We start from the raw sequence: 20266 nt of genomic DNA on the forward strand, positions 1-20266 counted from the left end.
TTATGAAGAAGTTTTTTCTCCCTCCCTCCACTCTTTTTTTTCTTGGTTAATTTTACTTGGTTCATGGTTCAATTTAAACATTAGTATTTGAATTTGGTTTGGGGTACAGCAAAATTATGTGGTTTGTTCCAGTTTCTGGTTCATGATTCAATTCAAATCTGTAGTTCCAACATCATGTCACTGCTGCGAGCAGAGCCAGATATTGTTGCCTGAGGGAGCCGTAAGGAGGACTTGCAAAGAGCTTCTCAGCGGCAGTCTCACCAGCTCATTCACCTCACCCTGTGCTGCCTAGTCTAGGGGCAAACCTAATCCTAATACAGCCAGCAGAGGAGGAATTCACACAATTATGCTTCTGGTCCTATAGCAATAAAAATATTCATAATAACAAGGATGATGACTGCCATTTATAGAGCACTTGGTATCTGCCAGTCTCTGTGCTATGCTGTTTATATGAATTATTCAATACTAAGAAGTAAGTACTGTTATTGTCCTCATTTGACAGATGAGGAAGCTGAGGCCCAGAGAGGTCTAACAGCATGTCTAAGATTAAACAGCTGGGAAGCGGTACGGTCAGGATAGGATGTAAGGAAAGGCAGAATTTTAGATTTTGTTATGGATATAGAGAAGGATATGAGATAAGTGCTAAACTTCTTCACATTTTACCTGCAGGGAATTGGAGGTGCAGATAGGTTCTGTAACTTGCCCAAGCTCACAGATAGAGCTCACAGGTAGCAAGTGTCAATAATTAAGTATGGTTTCCTCCTCCTCCCTTCCCCGCCCTGTGTTAATGCTCTTTTTGAAAAGCAGAGCCACTTAAACTTTTGCTAAAGATGAATAAGATTTAAAATAAGTAGGGTGAAATCTCACTTTGCCTTGATTAGAGGCAAGTCCAGTGGAAATTAATCAAAAGTTTGAATTATAGGCTATGTGAAAAGAAACGCTGTCTTCATCACTTGCAAATACATATAATCATTGGAACCAAGCTGCTAGGACTCTTCAGGGCACCTGCTTTAATGAATAGCGAAGAATGATTTGTACTTAGGACGTCAACTGTTGCCCAGAGAACTCCCAAGCAGTTTGCCCTCTGCAGTACTCTAAACTCCACCCCCCTGTAATCTTGTTCACAGTCATCACTTGCTCAGCAAGCCCTTCCATCGGAGATGCTGTAAAGGTAAACTGTGATCAATTAGACCTCTGACACAATTCTCACCAATTCCAAATTGGTGAAATCTGAATGAGCAAGGACATACTGAATCTGGGGATTAAAAAGGCCATCTCTTGTGTTTGTTTGAGTTGGTTCTGGTTCATGAGTTCAAGTGAGGAGGAAGGGCTTGTTGGCAAACACTGACCACTCTCGTCTCTGATTGTTCTGCAGGCCTGATTTTAGTCATTTACTTCTTTTTCTATGCCTCCCTGGCTGCTGTGATCACCCTCTGCATGTACACGCTATTTCTGACCATCAGTCCTTACATGCCGACCTTCACTGAGAGGGTGAAGCCTCCTGGTGAGTGCCCAAATGCCCTGTGTTGTCAGAACTTGCTGGACAGAAATCTGCTTGCACAGCATGTTCAGCCTCAATTAACTTTGGCTCTTCCCGGTAATGACTTAGGGATTCAATTATTAAGAGTTCAAGTATAATGGTACTTGGCAAATTATGGTCCTTTTCATTTTGATTGCCTGGGGGGAAATGGTTTCATGGGAATCGATACAAAAAAATTATCCCAAGAACGGGTTAATATATCCAAGAACTGTTTTCATTGCCAGGAGTTATGATCAGACCCTTCGCCCATAGCCTTAACTTCAACTTCAACGTTTCTGAACCTGACACTTGGCAGCATTATGTGATTAGCCTAAATGGCTTTCTCCAGGGTAAGTTCCTCTGATTGGTGGAAATCTCTTTGGAAAGGTGATGGGTGGGAATTCAAAATTCAAAGTTCACCTGGCTCGGAAATCCTACACTTACTAACCCCAGCCCATCCTGGTCCTTCCTTACCTTGCATCCCCCTCAGCACCTGTAGATACAATGAAAACTGCTCTAGTTTTTCTTATCGTACATTGCCTTGAAAGCATACAAGCCAGATCGCCAGAGAGATGATAAGCTCATTGGGGCAGAGAACTTGTTTTCTCTTCTTGAACATCCTACAGCACCTACTTATCTCCTGGGTACATCCAGATGGCTCAATAATGATCAACTGTAAAAGATAATTCTGGGGGGAGGTAGTGGTGAGAAGAGAATAATGTTCTCCAGAACTGGAAGATTCCTACCTCCTCTACTTTCTCAAGGTAAGAAAATTCTTGAAGACGAGCAATCTTGAAGGAAGAGAGTAAGTGTCTTTTTTGAAAAGCATTTCAGAAAGGAATTAGAGGAAGAATCTCTGGGCGGCAGTCACTCCAACATTTTGATCGCAAGGGTTTTCAAGATGCCTAGCTCTAGAGCATCATCAGATACATTTTCAGGGACAAATGAGTGGCTTTTTGAGAAGCCCTTCCACAGGGTGAAACTGAGACAGCAGCTTGGTGAAGGTTAAACACAGAGCCCAAGGCTCTGTATTTATCTAGCTATCAAAGAGGAGCCCTAGTGGGTTTGCATTGCTGCACCTATTTGTGGATAAAAAGCCAGTTAGACTGGTTTGGTTGTCCTGGCCCGGCTGAAATGGGGGATAGGAGTGGCCAGTAGAAAGTGCACTAAATTAAGAGGAAAACAATCTCTTATGTGATGGGAAGTGTTGTTTAAACGCATAACTTTTGTCATTTAACTTTCCCTCTGTAGAGCAGAGTCTATCATCCTCATTTTACAAATGAGGACACTGAGGATCAGAAAGGGGAAGTAACGTGACCAAAGTCTCACAGCAGCAGAACCAGTGTTTAAACCCACATCCATGTTCTTGACACCCTTGCTACTCAAAGCATGATCTGGAGGCGAGCAGCATCAACATCATCTGGGAGTGTGTTAGAAACATGGCCTCTCAGGCACCCGCAGACCTGTTGAGTCAGGGTCTGTATTTTAAGAAGATCTGCAGGTGATTTGTATGACCTTTAAAGCCTGAGAAGTGCTGCTTTTCATAATTCTTTGCTGTTGCCATATGACCAGGAGTTAGAAACTCAGCTTTGTATCAGTAATGCTCACTGTTATTTTGGGTAACTCTGATCTTCAGACTCCTCACCTGTAAAACGAGGGGAGCTGGGTTCTTTCTGAGTTCATCTAGTTCCAATTTGGGCCAAAAAACAATGTTTGGGGCATCATAGCCAGCACAATATCTTCTTTTCTTTCAAAATGCTTGTGAGCTATTGCAAATGCATTTTCAGAATCTCTGCTGAGGAAATCACTCTGAGAAGCTAGTAGATGGAGGAATACCAAATTCTGACCTGATGGCAGAGGTGGGGAACATTAGGAAAAGCATTGGGGTTTTAGTTCCTAAGTGTAGAAAATATGCCCTGTTTAAAAGGAACACATCTCTGAAATAGATGTCCCAGAGTATCAATTTCATTCCCACGTGGACTGGGATTTTGCAATAAGGGTCATACCCATGTCACATTATTTTTAATGGGACTACCTCAGGAGAAACAATGAGCATGTGATTAGAGCTTCTATTTAGAAAGTTATTATTTGAACATCGTTCTTGTTCTAAAAAAAGAAGATTAAAACAAAACCTTGAATTGAATGTAGTTTTATCAAAGAAAAAATAAAGGCTTAGCCATAACTGGAATACATTTAAAATTCCCAGGTGTTTCTTGATAATATGAAACCCAAGTCACAGCCTGTCTAGATGAGGGTCCCGTAGTCCATTGGAGTTTTACCACTAGTGGATCATAGGTGCACAATCTCCTCTGAGAAACTGAACTACTTGGAACATGAATGCTTGGGGGCTGGATCTAACAGGACTAACTGGACTCCATCATTTAGAACCAAATTGAATCTAAGGCAGTAATTTCCAAAGACCAGTTCTATGGCATCTAGTACCCAAAAGAGTCAGCTCACAGATAACCTCTCTCAGCGCTCTCTCTGATATGTGTACCTTGAACACAGGTTGCATTCCATCCAATGTAAAGGAACACGAACTCTGAGTGCCTCAGGCCTCAGTAGACAAGATCTCGCCCCCTCACCCTCTCGGTGGAGACCCTGTGGTTGTCATTGGTTTCTGTCTTTCAAACTAAGCTTCTATTTTGCAGTGCTAACTTCCCTCTGTAAAGAATGAGGAGCTGATCTATCTCCTCCTCTTCCTCCTCCTTTTCCTCTTTCTCCCTCTCCTCCTCTTCCTCCCAGGAACACACACTTCCTCCTGTTCCACAACGCACACTTTTCACTCTCTCGCATCAGATGCATCTCATTGACCTCAAAGGGACATCTGTCCTAGAGATTTAACCCAGGAGCTTCACCTCCTTATGTATGACATGCTTTGACACAATTCAGTCTCTTTTCCAAAATCTGTCTTGTATGTGCCTATTCCTCTGCCAGAAGTAGAAGAGGCAGCCCTCCAAGTTTACAATTTACCATATATGAAAAAAATAATGGAAAATAGAAGTAATAAAATAACCCACATATGACCTAGAGATAGATACTCAGAAGTTCCGAGGGAATGAGAAGCAAGGGGGCAGGCAATCAAAGTGAATGGAGGAGAGGAGCCTGGAAGGCTTCCTGGAAGGATGTTGCTGGTGAAGAGCCTTGAGCACCTAATGCCGGGTCACAGGGCCTAGTACAGACTGAGTGGGCTTTCAGAGGAGCACAAGCAAGCTGGAGAAAGGAAACTAGGGAGGAGGGCTACTGAAAACATGGCCTTCCCCTGTAGCACCTGTCTAACATGACCCTTTGCCACCTGCACACACTTTAGGTTATAATGACAGTCTTCAAGAGGAAATGAATGTAGATTGTCCTCCGGGGCAGTACTTCATTCAAGATGGCAATGAGGATGAGGACAAGAAAGCTTGCCAATTTAAGCGCTCCTTCCTGAAGAACTGCTCTGGCCTGGAGGACCCTACTTTTGGCTACTCTACTGGACAGCCCTGCATCCTTCTAAAGATGAACCGGGTATATTGGCCCTTAATACTCTGGCGATGATGAGAGGATGATCTGGGTAGGAGGGTTATGCTCGTTCCATTTCTCTTGGGCTCTATCTTCATATACTGCAAGTCTGGCCATTTTTACTGATAGCATCAGTAATACAAACAACCGGACAAACCTATCAAGCAATAATTCCTTTTTCTCCCTGAACACATCCTATTTCCATTGTTCTCCCACACCCCTAAACCTACCCTTTGATGCCCTCTGTCAGGAATGACATCCTGGGCTGTTTGAAATAGAGGATTGACATGGGGGTGGGGTGGGGAACAATTCTTATATCAAGAAATGCATTTTCCTTCTCTCCTGCCATGCCTTAGGTGTGGCAGAGCCTTAGCAGGCACATCCCTCTGGAAACCAGAAAGGTCTTTACATCTTCAGGGTTATCTTGCTACAGTTACCATTTTATGACTATCAGGCACAAATACAACAAGGAGTAAGCTGAGGTGCACAGCTCTGAAGATATTTTCTGCTTTTTGTAAGATTTCCGAGAGGCCAAAATAGATTATATGCCTAAGGAAGGGATGACTCAGGGGAATTTAGAAAAGCCCCATTTTTACTGTCAAATCTGCTTTTTTTAAAAAAAACAAAAACACACTGGTTTTCTTTTGGTAGATTGTAGGCTTTCGTCCTGAGCTTGGAGATCCTGTGAAGGTTTCCTGCAAAGTCCAGGTAAAGTGCCTTTTGAGTGAGCCTTGTTAGTGCATCTGTTTCATGCAAAACTGTGGTTCATCACTTCCAAGGGCTTTACCATGGATGATTGGCTAAGGGTTAGGGAAAAGGTCAGTCTTTTCATAACCACACCTCTCTTTAGTAACTTCAGGCCTCCCTATTTCCAGAAAGCAATCAGTTCATGTGCGTTTGCGTGTGCAGTGTGTGTGTATGTGCTGATTTATGCCTGTGAAAGCCAAAGACTGAACCTCAGCTAAGGGCCACAGCAGGGAACAACAATGTGCCAAGCCATTAATTGGGATTCTGTTTACACTTTTGCTTTTAGCTCTAATTACTTGTTTCTTTGAACTAAACAAACAGCTTTCATTAGAGTCATTAGTCCCTGATTTTAAAACTGAATTTCACTTTTTGCAGCAATGACCAGTGGCACTGGGTGTTGCAATAACAAATGACTACAAGGGAAGTATAAACAGAACTCCATTAATATGCTAATTAACTGTCCTTCGAGGGACCATTAACTCCTATCTCATCCGTACCAATTAGCTCCTTTGTAGGAAAAAACCCTAGATCTTGGGTCTGTTTCTTAAACTGGCAGTGGTTCCCTCCTTTTTGATAACATCAACTGCACCCCCAGCCTTGGATAGTTGTCTTGCAAATATGTGAAGCCAGGTAATCCCATTCTCAGTACTAGAAATACCTAAAACTCCAGTCTTGATGGTGATCAGAAAGCAGCAAAATGCAGCATTTGTTCATCCAATAGTCCACATTCAGCAAGCATTTATTGATCACTTATTATACACCAGGTACTTTGCTAGGTGTAGGGGTGCCAAGATAAATATGAGTCTGTCTCTGAAATCAGGGCAATCAAGTATTACAGGTGCTATGAAAGGTGCAGTGGGGATATTGAAGAGGGAAAGGTTGGTTCCACATGGGAAGTGGTGACACTGAAGATGAGCTTTGAAAGGTCAGGGAGTGTTTGCCAGGTGAACAGGTAAGAACATTCATTCTGTTCACGTGAACATGAGTATGAGTAAATAGGCACACATGTGGGGTGTAACTACAAACTAGTGGAATTGATTTGACAGACCATTCATGAAAAATGAATTTCATTGCTTTTTAGAAGAATATGTAAATAAATCAGAAAGACCAACTCAGCCTTAAACTAGCATATTAATTGACTTGAGTCCTACTTATAGTTCCCTAGTGGAAGCCATTCATTTTTCAGCTTACATCGAACCTTGCTGAGAACTGTCCTTTAAAAAGATAGAAATATTAAGAGTCTTTATACATTCTATAATAATCAATACTGGCCAAATCCACACCCACTGTGGAAAGCAGGATGGGGTACTTACTAGAATAAATTAAGGAGAGCTCAGTTTATACTAAAAACGATTGTACTATATTGACAGAAGTAATCACATGACCCTAGTGAGTGATTTGCTAGTAGTGATGCGCTATTTGTCCCTTATTAGCCCCCAGACCTCTGCTATTTAGGGTGAGCCTAATGCATCGGCAGAATGGGCAGTCCCCTACCTGACATGATATAATGAGGGTAGACTTGTTTATTTAATCATTTCCAGTAACGAGCCCCTCTTGCTTATCCTCCTGACTCCACCTACTGTAATTAAGCACTACAGAGAATGTGGTCAGAGACATGAGTTTAGGTGAGCCCGCTATAGGTGACATCCCCATGCATCAGGTCCCTGTGCCCCTGGTTTGACTTCCAATAGATGTAAATCCAGTGTGCAAGTTGTTGTGAAGTGGGATTTACTAAACATGTTCCAACGTATACCTGCCTCAACTCCAAAGCTCAAGACTGAGTGCTAGGCCCGGTATGATTCTTTGGAAAGGGGCTGGCATGGTAGGCCCTCTTACCAGAGCAGCATGAGGTGCTGCAAGCCTTTTGGAGCTCTTCTATCTGGGTCCCCTAAGAGCCAGCTCAGAGCCATACTGAGCACCTTCGGCCTCCTCAGTCCAGGCCTGTTCTGTTTGGTATTCTTTGAACTGAAAAGCCAAGGCACAGTCTCTCCCTGAAGCACTTCTCTGGGGATAGGTCTGGGCTGAGCTGTGCCCCATTCTGCTTTCGTGGTCTTCTTGGGACAGTTGGTTGTGTGTCACACAGTGATTTCACCTGGAGCACAGGCCCCTTTAGCTCAGGCTCCAACCCACTGAGTGACCCAGCACTCCACATATACCTGCTTTTACTTACAGAGAGGTGATGAAAACGACATCCGATCCATCAATTACTACCCAGAGTCGGCTTCTTTTGACCTCCGCTACTACCCTTACTACGGCAAACTGACTCACGTAAGCCTGTATCTCCTTCAGTCTTTGCTGTCAGAAAGGGCTCAGAGACAAAGGAAGAGCTGGCTGGGATCTATGAGGATTAGGGAGCAGCAGGTAGTAACAGAGGGGTGAATCAGGAAGTCCCTCTACCAATTCCTGTCACAACCACTCCTTTCCATATCTGAAGGAATCTCAGATATGGTCTGGTCTAACTCCTTCAGTTTACGGATGGAGAAAGTAGGGTTCAGAGACAGGAAGTGTCTTGTCCAATGTCACATAGCTAATTAGTGGCAGAGCCGGGAGCAAACAAATCACTGTCATTGCACTCAGTTATGCCCAAATAATTGGGCATAATTCCATGTTTCTCCCATTTGAAGCCTTGGGGCAGTGGAGACTCCATCTCTAGCATAAAGACTTGATAGATACTAGTTCTGGTTTGATTCATGGTCTGATATCCAGAAAATCACATCACACTGAGTTAGAACTGGTTTTCCCCAGAGGACAAGCAGACATCTGGCAGTGACTTATGAGAAAAATGTGTAATTTCCCCACTGTCCTGGGGAGAGAGAGCATGTCAGTTGCTTTAGCCATTTGTGACTTGGCATCATGGGATTTACTCAGTTCGTTTCGTGGAGGTTGTCCCATTCTGCACTGAATATTTGATCACTTTCTTCCTATTACCCCTCCCCCACCATACACCCTCCCCTTCTCACATTTAGAATTCATTGTTCTTCCACCTACAGGTTAACTACACCTCCCCGCTGGTGGCAATGCACTTTACAGATGTGGTGAAGAACCAAGCGGTGCCTGTGCAGTGCCAACTGAAGGGCAAAGGCATCATAAATGATGTCATCAATGATCGTTTTGTGGGTAGGGTAATCTTTACTCTGAATATAGAAACCTAAGAACTTCAGGGGGCCACTCCCACCTGTTCTGTTTCTGTTTTATTTCATGTTACACCTGGTAGCAGCTGAATTATTTTTCTTCAAATCAGGACACAGCCAGATGGACACCTAAGACAGCAGATCATTGTTCCTTGCCTTTGACATATGTATGAAAGGACATTGTGGGAGCTATTTGATTTTTTAAAGGTAGTTTCTCCTGATGACAACTATTAATTTCCTTTCCTCCCAACTTAAAACTAAAACCCATTCTTGCTGCTAGAAGTCTCACTGTAGTGTAAACATAGTATCTGATAAAATTTACAATAGCCATGAAGGAGAATTTCTATGATGATTGTAAATTCGTGTGTTTTCTAAAACATTGTTGTTTTTAGAGGTGAGATTCTCCCAACCAGGCTGATAAATAACCTTTTTTTTTTTTTTAATTTGCCTGGCAAGGTCCTTCCCTGGGAATCACCAATCAGATCAACCCAGAATATATCTAGAGCCACCGTACCTAGGGAACTCTATATCCAGGGGTGCTTGAGAAACTGGCTGCCTTACATGGGCAACTAAATACTGATTAAAAGACTAGGTTATCTTCCACTAGGACAGAAAGCAATGCTAACTGGATATTGTTCTGGGATAGAGATGAAAACCTTCCCTATGACTTTTTTTGGGAGGTGGGACCCACTGCAATTGGGAAGAAGACCCACCACATGGATGTGATTGGTATTTGATCCCTTGCTCTGTGGTGCAATCATCCAAAAGGCAAACATTCCTGCAAACAGGTTTGTTTCAGCTTCAGGCAGAGGAGAAAACATGGAAGAAGATCTCCGCCAGCTAACTCTTCTTGGGCTATTTGTTTGACAGTAGTGTGATGCTCTTTGAGACCATCAGGGATGGGTGTATTGACCCCTAGCTACAGGTCTGGGGATTAAAATCAGGGTCAGCCAACTAACACATGGCAAGACAAAAAGCTCCTGCAAGGCCACCTTAAATCCAAGGTCCATTAGCCAGCTTTTCATTTGCTTAAAAAATGATATGAGGCAGATGTTTATCCAGGTTGTGGATCAGCCAGGCTGCTTTGTCTTATCTTTGGCCACATGATCATTCCACTGCTTCTTAACACCTCCAGCAGAGGGAGGACTGGGACAAGGAGAAAAAGCGAGCATCAGAGGATAGCATAATGTCTCAGGGTCCAAAGCAAGCTTAAATGCCATCTAGAAGCATCCAGAGTCTGAATCTCCTGTACAATGTTTACCTTCTCCCAAAACGGGGAACTAGCAGTCTGGTAGTGAAGACAAACAAGTGAAGAAGTAATTACGATATAATGTGAGAAGAGTTATAAAACTAGTATGTGGAAATGCTATGGGAACATGAGGAAAAGTAACTAACTGGAGCTGAGAAAGTAGCAGAGGAAATTTCACATGCAAAGTCACAATCACGAAAGACCATGGTGTGTTTGGGTAACTGTGAGCAGTTCATGTAACTGGAGTGTAAAGGGCTCAGAGGAATGGCAGGAAGTGGCAGGGGATTGGGCTAGAGAGATATGCAGGTACCAAGAGGACTTTGAGTTTTATCCAGTAGATGAAAAGGAATCATTATAGTGTTTTAATCTGGGGAGCTCTGTGACCATATTTGCACTTTAGAAAGAGCACTTTGGCAGCCACAATGTGAAGGGTGGATTGGAGAGGGCCAAGACTGAGAAATGGGCAATAGGGAGAAGGAGGAGTCAAGACTGACTCCAAGGTTTTGAGCTTGACTAGAACCGATGGGCTGGTGATATTGTTGATCAAGACTGGGAATACAAGAAAGAAGCAGGATTGGAGAGAAAGATGTTGAGATCAATTTTGGATATTTTAGGCGTGTGATTTTTATTGGTCAGACATTGATGTGGAGATGTAAGCACAGTGGGGTTTGGGAGAAGGAAACCTGAGAACAAAAGCAACATTTACTTAAGTGAACTCTCTTAAGAAATTCTAAGCTATTTAATCTTGGGAATTTGAGCCAGTTATGTAAACACACCATACCAATCTAGTCTCTCAGATAGTGTTTTCTCTAAGCTTTGTGGCAGAAAGGACTATTGCTGCTCTCTGGAATCACTTTCCTAGACACCTTCCAACTCCTTCCGACTCTTATTGACAGAGTAGAGAGGGGCTGACAGCTATTAACAAGTGATAGAAGATATGCAACAGCAGATTTCTGGAAAATACAAAAAACAATGAAACTGTCTCCTCCCAACCCCTTTCCTTATCAAATTCGATTTTTAAAACTAACGTTTAAAAAGCAATAAACAAAATACTTGAAAACAACAACTTTAAAGCCATTTAAAAATTACCTCAGATAGCCAAACTCTCAAGATTCAGTAGTAAAAGATAATAGAACATTAGATCTGGAAAGGATATTAGAGAGCGTTTAGCGAAAACAACCTGCAGTGCATCTGACTCCAGGTCCAGTGCTCTTTCTACTCTGAGCTGCTGCTTACCAGGAAGTACCATCTTTTTAAAAATCAATGAATGATATTCCAAACAGTTTGAAACATATGTCAAATCTGACTTAGAACAGTTAACATTTCACAGGAATTCAATTACTGGTGCTATATTTTATACATAATACATTATCCTGTCAAATACGTTGACTGTTAAACAGACAAGGAGTTATGAATCTTTTGTCATACAGTATTTCTCATTCCATGCAATCCATCGTGTCCACAATTTCAAAGCAGTATTGAATAGTACCAGGATAGTTTGGGTTGCCAGCTGGGACATGAAAAAACCACTTTATTATACAGGACTGGATATTATAATATATTCATTAAAACTGGATCTAACAGTTCAATAAACTTCTAGTGGATTAATTTAAATAGTCCCCTATACTGTGCTGTACCAGGATTTGATTTGTATACCATCTGTTGCAATGCACTTGGTTTACTTGTCAATGAGAAATACAACTTCCAAAAGCCTTCATGATTTTGTCCATGCTAGACTTACGGTTTTTCATCCCTCACCCCTCTGAAATCATTATCCTAAAGTAACTTTTCTTAGGCATCTATTTGCTGGGAATCTTCTTGTAGAAAACATTAATATTGTTTTGGGGAGTTGTTGACAACAATAAATTGAAATAAAAAAGAAGTGTATGATTTCCTCTTTCTAGACTGTACCACTGATTTTCCCTCAGGAATATTGGGCAGCCACGTGGGCAGAAAATTTGACAATTGACAGCCCATTAGCGTAAGACGTTTTTTCTCCCCTCTCCACCTTTTTTTTTTTTTATTCTTGGGGTTCAGCCACAGGAAGATAAAACTAAAAGTTGTTTCATTTCTGAGCATTTTTACTTTGCAGTATCCATGCTCTGGTTTCTCAGAAGACTACTTTGTCAGAACAAACTTCCTTTCTTCATCAAGGTTGAGTCCTGGTATAGATGGTTTTGTTTGTTTGTGTTGGAGAAGAACACTAAGAGAAACTTTGAGGGGAGGAGAAGGAACCAAAATCCAAAGACAAACTCTGTGATTGCTTAGTGAAAGCCTGGCTAAGTGACTTTAGGGCAAATTTAGCCACAAACTGTCTTCCAGAGCAAATCTCTAGTGGTAATTGCAAGTAAGACAGAAATATTTCCACTCTCTTATTTGACTCAGAGGCTAGCCTACAGCAGGAATCCCTTCTTTCCTCGGAAGCTGCCCTGGCCCAAGACTACAAGGCTGATATGGTTTGACTGGTGGGAGGTCCGTGATCCCAATATATTTCTCCCCATCTAGGTTCTTCATTAGAGTCATTTTCCTTACTGATTTTCTCTTAAAATACTTGAACATGATAATATAATTTAACCAAATCATACAGAAGTATGATTTACACTGTGATTTTATCCAGGCAGTAGTTAGAGGTTTGGGTGTTCATTTGTGTGTGTGTTGGGGGAGATAGGAGGGATGGAGGCAAAGGGCAAGGAAAAAGGAATTGAAAGCCTAAATAGCCCTGCCTACTTCACAAAGTTCTTCCGTTGCAGGCTAGGAGGGAAGAAAACCTGATAGGAAGATCCAAAAGGTTTAAGAAGGATGTGATAGTCTCTCAGTCTGGCGGTTTACTCTCCAGGATTTACTTCCTTGCAGGTTCTTGTATGGCCATAGCATCAGTCAATGAGAAATAGATAGCATACTTGTCAACGAGAAATATATAGCACACTTGACAAAACAGAATAATTGGAAGGGAGGTTTATTTACAAAGATATTACTTATAAAGTTTAGACGTAGGGGGAACAATAAAGAATAGCACCATAACCCAGGCTACTAGAAACTGAACTCTTACCATCCCTAGACCCTAAGGGACAGGGGTAGGAAGTGGTTATCAGAACCTGGAAGGACTGAGTTGTGTACAGTTGGCTACCTTGAGAGGAGTGGTGACCTTGTTGAAGGACTAAGCTAGCCCATGGTGAGGAAGGGAAACAGGAGAATAAATACCTCGACTTGATTTTTCTCCCTCCCTCTGATCTCCTGCTGGTAATTTCCATTGGCCAAACCCAATCAAAAGCCAGAGGGCAAGGAAGCCCATTGTTGTGGTCCATATGGGTCAGCCTCCCAAGGAAGGGTGTAGAACAGCGAAGAGTACATTTGGAGGGGCAAATAGGAAATATCTAACACAGCCGCCAAGTGGAGGTTCTGTGAGCAGACTCCTTGGAACATGGTACAATGCTGGAACCATCTACTGAACCAACTCCAGTAATTGGGGCTGTTTTATCTTGATGCACACATACTCTGCTCTGGGTCTATGGGATCACAGGCATTAGGCTTTCCCATTATAGAAACTCTTTCTCTATTCTTTAATATTCATTCCCTTTTCAAATTTCCTCCTTCATATGTTCCAAATTTGGTATCCTTTGGTATATCATTCAGAACTCTTTTGCTTGAAGTGACAAAACAAACAAATGAATTTAAAACCCTCAAATTCACTTAAGGATAAAAGGGAATTTACCGAATCGTGTAACTGAAAAGTCCGGGTGTACTTTGGCTTCAGGCATAGCCAGGTCCAGGAACTCAAAGATGTCATTAGGAACCCATCTCTCTATTCTGTTCTCCATCATGTTGGCTTCATTCTCAGGCTCCACAAATCAAGACAAGCAAGATGGCTGCCAGCATTGCCAGGCCTACATCTTTAAAGGCTAATGTTCACTTGAAAAGATAGCTTCTCTTCCGTGATGGTTCAAATAAAAATTCTGAGTCTCACATTGGCTTGAATTGGATTCTGTGCCCATCGCTGAACCAAACTCTGTGGACGAGAGAAATTTCTCTAATTGGCCAGGCCTGAATCACATGCTCATTCATAGAGCTTGCGGTGATATCAGTACCACTCAATCTGCCTCAACTGAAAGTCAGTGAGAGGTGGTTCTCTTGAGGAAAATTGAAGTGATGTTACCAAAGAAGGGTGAATGGATGTGAAGTGGAAGATAGTATAGATGTCCACAACATTTTGTCAAACAGTCAAATCCTACACCTACTTATGGTTGTATCTGAACTTTTAGAGTAAAATCTTTTCAAAATTTTAACATTAAGATCACCAAAGAACAGCCCTTTCACCCTATCCTAGCATTTTGTTGACACCTTTTGCTCGGAAGAAGGAGAGGGTGGAGAGAAAGAGAAAGAAGCCACCTTGATTAATTCTGCTTTGTCTTTACGAAAAATTCTAAAATTCAACTCTGCATTAGAAGTCTGGCTTGCATAAAACATTTTCTTTCCAGAACAGAATGATACAACCTTTATAAAACAGTCAACTTGAATCAGAAAAGTATTTGACTTCCATCAGGAAAAACCTTGTTCATAAATGAGAAGGAGGATGAGGATGACATCCTTTCCATCCTTTCCAATCCTCCAGCTGATGATACCTTGTATATAGAAAATCCCAAGGAATCTACTAAAAGACTATCAAAGCTAATAAATAAGTTCAGCAAGGCTGCGAGATCAGTATACACAAATCAGTTGTCTTTCTATACACCAGTAGTAAACAATTTAAAAATGAAATTAACAAAACAATTCCATTTATAATAGCATTAAAAAGAATAAGATACTTAGGAAAAGATTAGCAAAAGAAATGCAAGACTTGTATACCGAAAACCACATAGTATTATTGAAATAAATTAAAGAACTAAATAAATGAAAAGACACCTGGGGGCCGGCCCAGTGGCGCAGCGGTTAATTTCACATGTTCTGCTTTGGCAGCCCAGGGTTCACCAGTTCGGATCCCAGGTGCGGACATGGCACCACTTGGCAAGCCATGCTGTGGTAGGTGTCCCACATATAAAGTAGAGGAGGATGGGCATGGATGTTAGCTCAGGGACAGTCTTCCTCAGCAAAAAGAGGAGGATTGGCAGATGTTAGCTCAGGGCTAATCTTCCTCAAAAAAAAAAGAAAGAAAGAAAAGACACTTGTATTCATGGATTAGAAGATTAAAATTGCTAAAATGGCAATACTCCCCAAATTGATCTACAAATTCAATACAATTCCTTCAAAATTCCAACTTCCTTTTTTCTTCAGGAATTGACAAGGTGATGCTAAAGCCAAAATAATCTTGAAAAAGAAGAACAAACCTGGAAGACCTATACATCTCAATTTCAAAACTTACTACAAAGCTAGAGTAATTAAAACATAAGGTGCTCTCATAAGGATAAACAAATGGATCAACGGAATAGAATTGACAGCCCAGAAATAAACCCATACATCTATGGCCAATTGATTTTTGAAAACAGTGCTATATCCATTCAATAGTCAAAGAATAGTTTCTTCAACAAATGTAGTGGGGACAATCCACATACCAAAGAAAGAATTTGGACCCCTACCTCACACCATATGCAAAAATTAACCCCAAATGGATGAAAGATCTAAATGTAAGAGCTAAGACTATAAAACTCTTAGAGGAAAACATAGGGGCTGGCCCAGTGGTGTAGTGGTTAAGTTCATACACTCTGCTTCGGCAGCCCAGCATTTGCAGGTTCAGATCCCAGGTGCAGACCTACACATCGCTCATCAAGCCATACTGTGGTGGCATCCCATACACAAAGTAGAGGAAGATTGGCATGGATGTTATTTCAGGGACCATCTTCCTCAAGCAAAAAGAGGAAGATTGGCAACAGATGTTAGTTCATGGCCAATCTTCCTCACACAAAAAAAGAAGAAAACATGGACATAAATCTTTGTGACTTTGGAATAAACAATGATTTCTTAAATATAACAAAAGAAAAATGGATAAATTTGACTTCATCAAAATTAAAAGCTTTTGTGCTTCAAAGGACACTATCAAGAAAGTGAAAATACAACACATAGAATGGGAGAAAATATTTGTAAATTATATATCTGATAAGGTACTAGTATCCAGAATATATAAAGAACTCTTACAACTCAACAATAAAAAGGCAAATAACCCAATTAAAAATGCACAGAGCCTAAATAGACATTTCTCCAAAGGAGATATACAAATGGCTAATAAGCATATACAAAGATGTTAAAAATCACTAGTCATTAGGGAAACACAAATCAAAACCACAATGAGATACCATTTCACATCCACTACAATGCCTATAATAATTTTTTTAAAAAAACAAAAAAGAACAGTAACAAATGTTGTTGAGGATGTGGAGAAATTAGAACCCTCATATACTGCTGGAGAGAATGTAAAATGCTGAAGCCACTTTGGAAAAACAGGTTGGCAGTTCTTCAGAAGGTTAAAAATAGAGTTTACCATACAACCCAGTAATTCCACTTCTAGATATACACCAAAGATAACTGAAAACATATGTCCACTCAAAAACATGTACATGAATGTTCATAGCAGCATTATTCATACTAACCAAAAATGGAAACAACCCAGATGTCCATCAACTGCTGAGTAGATAAACAAAGTGTGGCATATCCATACAATGGAATATCATTCAGCCATGAAAAGAATGAAATACTGATCCATGCTACAGCATGGATGAACCTCAAAACATTATGCTAAATAAAAGGAGCCAGGTACAAAAGGCCACATGTGTGATTCCATTTATATTACATGTCCAGAATAGGCAAATCCATAAAGACACAAAATAGGTCAGTGCTTGCCAGGGGCTAGAAGGAGGGGGAATAGAGAATGACTGCTAGTGGGGATGAGGATATCTATCTATCTATCTATCTATCTATCTATCTACCTACCTACCTGTCTGTCTGTCTGTCTGTCTATCTATCTAATCTATATATATAGACAGAGAGAAACTTTTGGGTCACATGGCAACTTTATGTTTAACTTTTTGAGGAATTGCCAGACTGTTTTCCAAAGCAGCTACACCATTTCACAGTCCCACCAGTAATGTATTCTGTATTCCAATTTCTCTACATCCTTGTCAACACTTGCTACTGTCCAGTTTGGGAAACTGAAAATGTCTCCAGACATCACTTAATGTCCTCCAGGGGTCAAAATCACCCCTGATTGAGAACCACTGGTTTAGAGTTTACATTTTTAACATCACCATCTACCTTCAAGTTATATTATACCACTTCATGTCTTGTAAATGAACCTTACCCTAGTATTCTTTCATTTCTCCCCTCTGGGCCTTTATGCTATTATTACTATACATTTTACTTATACATATGTCATAAGCCCCACAACACATTGTTATTATTTTTATTTAAACAGTCAATTATTTCTTTTTTCTATTCTGTATTTTGTTACTGAAATATTGCCCTACCCACCCCATCCCACAATAAAAATCTCACCCAGATCCTCCATCCTTTTCCCTCATCCCCCTAGCCAGCCCTGCATAAGTGCTCCAGGATTCTCTGCCCACTGGCCATTTTGGAGTGTGTCCATTGGGTAGCCATGTGGAAACCACTCAGAGCCTTCGTGGAGAAAGTGGAGGGGGGAGAGGGAGCCTCAGGAGGGGCCACTTGCTCATACTTGCTCAAGTACCGATGCACTTCCCGCAACACTTCCAGGATGGAGAACCCCCAATACTTCTTACATACCACCCATACTATGTGGAGATTTGGCAACAGGTTGCAGTCAGCCAGAGTGAGCTCAATGCCACTCAGAAACTTCCTCTGAGAGATGCCCTCATCCTCAGCACTGGTCTCATCCACTTCTTCTGGGAGGGGAGATGTCAAGCGATTGTTTAAAACTTTCAGGCCTTTCAGGAGCCCCTTCTCCAGATTATCATTGAGTGTTCTGTTTGAATTCTTGATGTAGGCAGAAAATTTGGTAAATATGTCCAGCCCAGCTGTGTTGGATTCAGGGTTTGGAGTTGCCATCTTGGGGTACCTGGGAGGGCGCAGCACTGCCTCCAGCAATTTATCGATCTTGTTGGTGTCCGTGTGCGCTTCGGTGCCATACAACAGGAATGAGAGCTGTTCTCCTGGGCACAGCTACTGTACAGTCTTGGTCTGCCTCTTGTTGTCAACACTGGTGACATTGAAGGTGACTCCCTTGAGCCAGAGCACCACGAACAGTCTCTGGGAGAAGGGGCAGTTCCCAGTCTTGGCCTCATCACTTTCAGCCTTCACGAACAATTCGACCTGCGGTTGTTCTTCAGCCATGGTTATGACCAACAGTCAATTATTCCTTAAAGAGTTTAAATACTAAGAAAAAAGTCTGATATATTTAATCATGTAGTTACCATTTCCAAGGCTCTTTATTTCTTTCTTTAGATCCAGATTTCCAAGTAGTATCATTTTCATTCTGCTTGAAGGATGTCCTTTAACATGTTTTGTAGTACAGAACTGCTGGCGATGGTTTCTTTCAGTTTTTGTATGCCTCAAAGTCTTTATTTTGCTTTTGTTTTCAAAAAATATTTTGATGAACATAGAATTCTTGATTGAAAGTGTTTTCTTTCACTTATTTAAAGATGTTGCTTGACTGCCTTCTGGCTTCTTCCTTCAAGAAATCTGATGTTAATCTTTGCACATAACCAACCTTTTTTCCCCTTGCTGTTTGCAAAATTTTCTCTTTATCATTATTTCTAAGCAAATTGAGATAATATATTTGGCATAGTTTTCATGGTCTTTGTGCTGAGAGTTCATTGATCTTCTTGGATCTGTGGGCTTATAGTTTTTATTAAATTTGAAAAGTACTTAGCCATATCTTCAAATATTTTTTCAGCTACTCTCCCCACCCCATCCTCTCATTCAGGGACTCCAAATATACATATATATTGGGTCGCTTGAAATTTTCCTACAACTCACTGATATTCTGATCTTTTTTTCAGTCTTTTTCATCTGGGTTTCATTTTTAATATTTTCTATTGTTATGTCTTCAAGTTCACCAATCTTTTTCTCTACAATTGGTGATCTATCATTAATCTATACAGTGCTGATTTCATCTCATATATTCTCATTTTCTTTTCTACAAGTTTAATTTGGTTTTTTTTTTATATCTTCCATGTCTCTACTAATTATGCTCAATCTTTCCTCTAGTTTATTGAGCATATTCATATGCCCATACATTTATAATGGCTTTTTTAAAAGATTAGACAATATACGGATTTATAGGAGGTGGTACATGACCTGGCCCACTGGTCAGGGACCTAGAAGGAAAAAGATTAGAAGATTGCAGACAGAAGAGTCTGGGATGTGAAAGAACATATGGCAATGGTTACAAAGTATGTATGAAAATCTTTGTATCACATGTCAATGCTTACCTTAGAGTGTCTACCATGGAAGAGGTACTTAAAAAAACAAATAAACATAATGACTTAGTCAGTTGACATCAGCCAGCCACTTCAATGCTGGCATGTTGAGCACATGAACAAGGTGGCCTTAGGGGCAGAGGTGAAGACTAAATATGGGTCCAATAGCATGGACTCATATTTTGCAAGCCTGATCTAGCTTCTGCCACCTCTGAGTCTCCAACCTGCCAGCAAAGGAGACCAACATGGAGCATCTGGTATGGCACCATCACTTCAGGTGTCCAACTGATCATTTGGTGACAAGTTGACTACAATGAGCCACTTCTATCCTGGACATACCAGCAGTTTGTTTTCACAGAAATGGACATATGTATGGCCTTGCCTTTCTTAACCACAAGGTCCCAGTCCACACTGCTATCTGAGACCTTACAGAGTATTTGATCAACTGGCATGTGATACCACATAACATTGCATTAGACCAGCGGATGCATTTTACAGCAAAGGAGATACAGGAGTGGACCTATGATGATGGGATCTACTTGTTCCATACCATATGACACCTTTCAGAAAGCTAATATCCTGACAAAGTAATAGAATTGCCTGATGAAGAACAGCTGAAGTGCTAACTCAAAGTAAATACCCTGAGGATAGGGTCCTATTCTCCAGAAAACATTATATTCATTGAATTGAGCATGTTTACATGGTGTGTGTCCTCAATAAGAATACATGGGTTCAG

The 20266-nt window shown here is 41.1% G+C and overlaps 1 protein-coding gene and 1 pseudogene across 6 annotated transcripts in view; one reads left to right on the forward strand and one right to left on the reverse strand.

Moving 5' to 3' along the window:
- The window catches only part of ATP1B4 (ATPase Na+/K+ transporting family member beta 4), an 18937-nt gene extending 7176 nt beyond the window's left edge, over positions 1–11761 (forward strand). For 2 of the 6 annotated variants that reach the window (XM_001501218.5, XM_005614476.3), the window contains exons 3-8: positions 1376–1504; positions 1765–1869; positions 4830–5026; positions 5672–5728; positions 7940–8035; positions 8758–11761. In XM_001501218.5, coding sequence (XP_001501268.1) covers positions 1376–1504; positions 1765–1869; positions 4830–5026; positions 5672–5728; positions 7940–8035; positions 8758–8919 — 746 coding nt within the window. In that variant the 3' untranslated portion in view covers positions 8920–11761. The remainder of the gene's footprint in view (positions 1–1375; positions 1505–1764; positions 1870–4829; positions 5027–5671; positions 5729–7939; positions 8036–8757) is intronic. The other 4 variants (XM_005614477.3, XM_070258340.1, XM_070258341.1 and 1 more) reach the window with 3 other exon arrangements.
- Positions 11762–17656: 5895 nt separating this feature from the next.
- Positions 17657–18608, reverse strand: LOC138921899 (chloride intracellular channel protein 1 pseudogene; annotated as a pseudogene).
- Positions 18609–20266: the final 1658 nt, after the last annotated feature.

Source organism: Equus caballus, chromosome X (genome assembly GCF_041296265.1).
Source record: "Equus caballus isolate H_3958 breed thoroughbred chromosome X, TB-T2T, whole genome shotgun sequence".
Taxonomy (NCBI): Eukaryota; Metazoa; Chordata; class Mammalia; order Perissodactyla; family Equidae; genus Equus; species Equus caballus.